The sequence below is a fragment of the Myotis davidii genome, unplaced genomic scaffold (genome assembly GCF_000327345.1).
Source record: "Myotis davidii unplaced genomic scaffold, ASM32734v1 scaffold329, whole genome shotgun sequence".
Taxonomy (NCBI): Eukaryota; Metazoa; Chordata; class Mammalia; order Chiroptera; family Vespertilionidae; genus Myotis; species Myotis davidii.
Window position 1 is genome coordinate 2,943,184 of NW_006300374.1, and position 6,598 is coordinate 2,949,781.

The 6,598-nt window shown below is 40.7% G+C and overlaps 1 protein-coding gene across 1 annotated transcript in view; it reads right to left on the minus strand.

Annotated features, from left to right (window-relative positions):
* Positions 1-5,820, minus strand: part of TRIM24 (tripartite motif containing 24) — an 87,115-nt gene extending 81,295 nt beyond the window's left edge. The window contains exon 1 of the mRNA XM_015572667.1: positions 5,797-5,820. Within this exon, the coding sequence (XP_015428153.1) occupies positions 5,797-5,820 (24 nt within the window). The remainder of the gene's footprint in view (positions 1-5,796) is intronic.
* Positions 5,821-6,598: the final 778 nt, after the last annotated feature.

Here is a 6,598-nt window from a genome sequence, read left to right on the forward strand (position 1 = left end):
CTGGCATGCATGCAGGGGCAACCAATTGATATGTCTCTCTCACATAGAAGTTTCTCTCTCTCTGTCTCTTATCCATCCTTCCACTCCCTAAAAACTCAATGGGAAAATATCCTCAGGCGAGTATTAACAACAAAAAAATGCTGATAATATACTGTGTTCATGGGTTGGAAGACTCAGTGCAGTAAAGATGTTAAGTCTCCCCAAAATGATCTATAGCTTAAACAAGATTTCATTGTAGATATAGACAAGATTATTTCAAGATGTCGGGAAAACAAAAGGAACTGGGAGAACTAAAGCAATTTTGAAAAAGAAAAGGTGAGAAGAATCACAATCAATTTTAAGACATATAGATACTAGTGACCCGGTGCATGGATTTGTGCACATTGAAAGGAAATTAATCAGAAGGTGGCCAGTGGGGCCGGACTGGGTGAGATGGGCCAGACATACCCTGGAGCCAACCTCCCTTGGTCCCTCCCTGGTGTCTGTGGAGTGAGGGGGGGAAGCCCTCGGGCAGGTGGGATCCCTCAGCCTGGCATGTGGGGATCCTGATGAAACCAGCTCTCTGACATCCCCAGAAGGGTCCCGGAGGGCAAGAGGGCACTCTGCAAAGTTGCTGTCATACAGGGTGTGGAATGCAAACACAAGTGTGCAGTAAACCAGAGTCGGGGCTGACAGTGCCCGAGCAACAACATAACCCACGGCCAAAGGTGGAATCGTGCGGCCCTGCGAGGAATCATGCTCCCTCCTCTCTGGTTCTAGGGTGTGTCAGCCGAGAACCGCTGTTGCCAAGTCAATGCAGCTCGGCAGCTCCTGCGTTGAGCATCTGCCCCACTGGTGGTCAGTGCGTGTCATAGTTACCGGTCAGTGTGTGCCATAGCTACCAGTCAGTGTGTGCCATAGCTACCAGTCGGACGGACACTTAGCATATCAGCCTTTTATGTATATAGATAGTAATTGAGACAGGGTGATGTTGGCAGAATAACAGCAGCATAGATAAAAGGAACAGAATTAAGCAACCAGAAATACATCCACACCAAGTAAGCCCAATTGATTTCTGACAAAACTGTGAAAACAATTAAGTGGAAGAATAAAAATCTTTCAACAAACTGTGCTGGTACTCACAAAAAATTAAGCCTTACCCTAAACTTCAGATTTTATATAAAAATTAACTCAGAGTAGATCAGATTTAAATATAAAAGCATAAAAATTTTTAAACATTTAGAAGAAAACAGGACACCTTAAGGACCTAGAACTTATTGAAGAGTCCCTAGCCATATTAAAAACATAGTCCATAAGAGAAAAATATACATGAATTTGATTTCATCAAAATTTAAAATTTGTGCTCTGAAAAAGACATATAAAGAGGATGAAAAAACAAGTTCTATGCTAAGAGAAAATATTTGCAAAATACAGATCTGACAAAGGGTACATATCTACAAGAAATAAAGAACTCTCAAACTCAAAATAAAAAATCCTAATTAGAAAATGAACAAAAGACATGAAGAGACATTTCACTGATGATATACTCATGGCAAATAAGCACATAAGATGTTCCACATCACTAGCTATCAGGCAAATGCAAATTAAGATCATGATGAGATACCAGTACATAGTTAAACAGCTCAAACAAAAAGTAGTAATAGCCTGGCCAGTGTGGCTCGGTGATTGAGCATTCACCCAGGAACCAAGAAGTCGCTGGTTCGATTCCCCATCAAGGCAATGTGCCGGTTATGGGCCCGATCCCCAACAGGGCCCATGCAGGAGACAGCAGGTCGATGACATTCCTCTCTCATTGATGTTTCTATCTCTCTATCCCTCTCCCTTCCTCTCTCTCTCAAAAAATCAATAAAAACATTTTTTAAAGTAATGACAATACCAAAAGCTGGTAAAAATTTGGAGAAATTGGATCTTTCAAACATTTTCAGTGGGAATATAAAATGGAAGAGCCTTGCCGAAACCGGTTTGGCTCAGTGGATAGAGCGTCGGCCTGCGGACTGAAAGGTCCCGGGTTCGATTCCGGTCAGGGGCATGTGCCTGGGTTGTGGGCACATCGCCAGTAGGGAGTGTGCAGGAGGCAGCTGATCGATGTTTCGCTCTCATCGATGTTTCTGACTCTCTCTTTCTCTCCCTTCCTCTCTGTAAAAAATCAATAAAATATATTTAAAAAAAATAAAATAAAATGGAAGAGCCCCTCTGAAAAACAGATTGGTATTTTCTGAAAAAAACTAAACATTAACATTTATCATATGAATCAGCAATGTCACTCCTTGGGCATCCCAGAGAATAAACTTTGGTTCACAAATCTGAACACATACGTCTTAATTCAGTGCTATTCATAAGAGCACTATGGGAACCCTAATCAAAATAGGCCGGATGTCCAAGGCCAATTTGAGTGTGGGAGCCGTCCAGAATACGCTGGATATTCAAGGCCAATCTTAGCAAGAACACAGCGATTGTACTGTACGCAATGTGCAGGTGTACCTTTCTATAACCCAAACATTGATGTCACTATTTGGCAAGAAGCTTCGTATGGTCTATAATAAAGACTCTATTATACACCTATGACTGCTCATGTCTTCTCCGTCTAATACCTGGTGTCCATGGGGGTACAGCCCCTAGCAGAGAAGGACCTGTGCTCTAACAAGCACAAAACTTAAAACAGATCTCCTTAAATAACTTAATGGTCATATAAACTGTGGTACATGCATACCATGAAATATTAGTCAACAATAGAGGGGAACCTACAACTGATATGTGCAACAAATTGGGTGGATCTTAAAGGTATCATTCTGCGTGGGGAGAAAAAGCTCATTTCAAAAGGTCACTTATGAATTAAAAATGGCGGCAGAGTAAGCGGATGCTATACAGACATGCTCCCACGAACAAACTAGAATTACGACTAAAATACAGAAAAACTTCCTGAATAATCAATGGAAAACTCACAGGAGAGAATCCTGATACCTGAGGGCCGAAAGTGGAGACCACATAAAGACTGGTAGGAGGGGCAGAGGCGCAAAAGGGCTGGCCTGGCTGGGTGCACACAGACAACAACTGAAGTCCCAGAGAGATATCTAAGCTGTGTGGGGGTTGCCACTGAGAACTCTGGGGTCTATTTCCTAAGCTGAGCCACCCAGCAGAGAACACCAGAATTGAGAAGGGTACCCACATAACATCTGGCTGTGAAAAGCAGTGGGGTGCTCTCTGCCAGGGAGTGACAAGCTGAAAATCCAGGCATCCTCTTAAAGGGTCAACCCACAAAAGTCCCTGTGGAGCCACCCACCTTGTGCTCCAGCAGAGGAAAGGTGAAGTGGACTGGAGGTGTAAGAGCAGAAGTCAGGACTGGGGACTTGGGGGATAGAGCTCAGAAAGCAGACACCCCAAGTCCCCTGGGCTGAGTTATTCCCTCACACAGCAGAGGACCTCTTTCCCACATAGACATGTGCCTTGCCTGGGGGAAAACAGTCGACACACCCTATTTGAAAACACAGGTCCTAAGGCCACTTAAGAGATTTAAAATAACAATTAGCCACTGGACAGTAGCAACTGCCCCACCCTGTTGGGGAAAAAAAACTCTCCCCACACCTCAGGGGCAATTAAGTTAGAATCTCATCAGTCTGCAGGCAGAGGCAGTCTCCAGAGGCTTTGAGTTTTTGCCTAATCTAATTAGTCAGAAAGCTTTTGACGCTGTCCTGCACTAGAGATTGAGAGGTGTAAAGTATCTACAGGCAGTCCTCAGGTTATGTCAGACTCCACGCACGTAGTTTCGTGGTTTTGTCGCCATCTCCCATTTACAGTATTTACAAAAAAGAAAAAAAAGTTCCGTCATTTCAATGTATGTACATATGTGCTTTATGATTTTTATTATTTATTTACCACAAGTAAAGGTCAGGAATTGTTATCTTTTTAATTTTTTTTACTGTTTCACTTCATTACTGCTGCATATGTGCTCCATGAGAGAAACGTAGGTGCTTATGTAGGTGGGTTCCGACTTATGGCAAAAATCACTTTACATCATTCCGTAGGAATGGATCTCCAACGTAACCTGAGTACCTATTGTACCTAATACATAGTCACAAACCCAAACAGATAGCCAAAATAAGAAGACAAAAAAACAACCTCCAAATGAAAGAACTAGAGAATTCTCCAGAAGAAGAAATAAATGAAGCAGAGATAAGAAATTTATCTGAAACAGAGTTCAGAGTAATGATGGTAAACGTGCTCAACAGCATGAAAAAAGATATAATATAGTAACTATGAAAACAGAACGGTCTTTATGTCATAAAGAATGACATAACACAAGTAACACATTGGAAGGAATACACAGCAGATTAGGGGAAGCTGAGGATCGAATCAGTGAATTAGAAGACAGAGTTGAAAATATCACTCAATCAGAAAACAAAAATCAAAACAAAAAAATAAAAAACAGGAGGACAGCCTAAGGGAACTGTGGGACAATGTGAAACGTAACAATATTAGAATAGCAGGTGTGCCAAAAGAGGGAGAAAGGGATAGAGAGCATGTTTGAAGAAATAATGACAGAAAACTTCCCTAACCTGGTAAAGGAAAAAGTTACACAAGTTCAGGAGGCACAGAGAACCCCAACCAAGAAGAACCCAAACAGGCCCATGCCCAGACACATCATAATTAAAATACCAAAAACTAAAGACAGAGAATCTTAATCCTTTGTATGCCATAAGCATCTAATGGCACTTAAAAATCATTTTCTGCAAGAATTTTCAACTGAAAATATTCAAGAACACCTGAATTGTGAGTAATATATTTATTTTTATAACATTCATTGCAAATTGATTTTTTTTTAATTAAATTCCAAACATCGTGGCATGAGGGGATGATTTCCATTTTGGACATGTGGCAGTTAACTGGTTAAAGGCAGCAAATAAAAAGAAAGCTATTACCTACAAAGGAGTTCCCATGAGGCTGACACCTGATTTCTCATCAGAAACTGTACAGGTCAGAAGGGAATGGCATTAAATACTCAAGGTAATGAAAAGCAAGCATATGAGACCAAGATTATATCCAGCAAGGCTGTCATTCAAAATAGACAGTCAAATAAAATGCTCCAATCAAAAGGCGTAGGATAGCTAAATGGATACAGAAACATGACCCGACTAACTATATGCTGTCTACAAGAGACCACCTCAAAACAAAAGACACACACAGGACGAGCCCGAATACCTCAGCAATCTTGAGAAAGAAACAAAGTTGGAGGGATCACAATACTAGGTATCAAGTTATACTACAATGCCACCATAATCAAAACAGCCTGGAAATGGCACAAGAATAGGCATATAGATCAATGGAACAGAACAGAGACCCTAGCTATTTACCCAAGCCATTACACTCAATTAATATTTGACAAAGAAGGTAAGAACATACAATGGAGCCAAGAATCTATTCAATAAATGATGTTGGGGAAATTGGACAGATACATGCAAAAAAATGAAACTAGACCAACAACTTACACCATACACAAGAATAAACTCAAAATGGATAAAAGAGTTAAATGTAAGTAGTGAAACCATAAAAATCTTAGAAAAAACCGTAGGCAGCAAAATCTCAGACAACATCTCTGTAGAAATATATTTACAGATACATCTCCTAGGGCAGCGGTTCTCAATCTGTGGGTCACAGCCCCTTTGGGGGTCGAACAACCCTTTCACAGGGGTCGCCTAAGACCATCGGAAAAAACATATTTTCGATGGTCTCAGGAACCGAGACACTGCTCCTCTATCCATCTCCAGGTGGGTCCGCCCACATACAGATACGCCCACATACGAGTACCCGGCGAGATGACATCATCGTGCCAGCCCCATCACATATACCCCGTACAAATACAGGTGTATGTGACAGGGTTGGCACCATAATGTACTTATACTGACCAGTCACACATGTGTAGAAAGCAGCTACTGTGTAGAAAGCAGCTATGTTGAAAGCAGCTACTCTGTTAAAAGCAGCTACTGTGTTGAAAGCAGCAGTACTGGAGGTAAAATGACACTTCATGAATTATAATTACTGGGTAAATGTAAAATCATGTACTGTAAAATCAACTACTGCAAAAAAAAAAAATCTGTACCATGGGAACTTAATCTGGATGCTGATTGGCATTTTTATATTCAGCTGTGGTTGATGTGAATACTGCCCCCTTGTGATAGTAACAGGTATGTAAAAAACAACACAGAGAATGGTAAATCATAGGAAACTTTAATGAACTATATTGACAACTATGCCATTTGTCATCTTTTGTATTATTAAAGCTATTGTTATATATTATTTTCATTAGCAAACCATCCCATGACAATGGATCGTGTAGAGAAGAACGTTAAGAAAAGAAAATATAGTGAGGATTTTTTACAGTATGGTTTTACCTCAATAATTACAGCAGAAATTGAGAAACCGCAATGTATTATTTTTTGTGAAGTTCTATCAGCCGAATCTATAGAGCTGAACAAACAAACTAAAATGCCATTTTGATAGCAAGCATTCAAGCTTTGCCGGCAAGGATACCAACTATTTTAGAAGAAAAGCTGATGGACTCAAGAAAGCCTGACTTGACACTGGTGGCAAAAACACCAAAAAA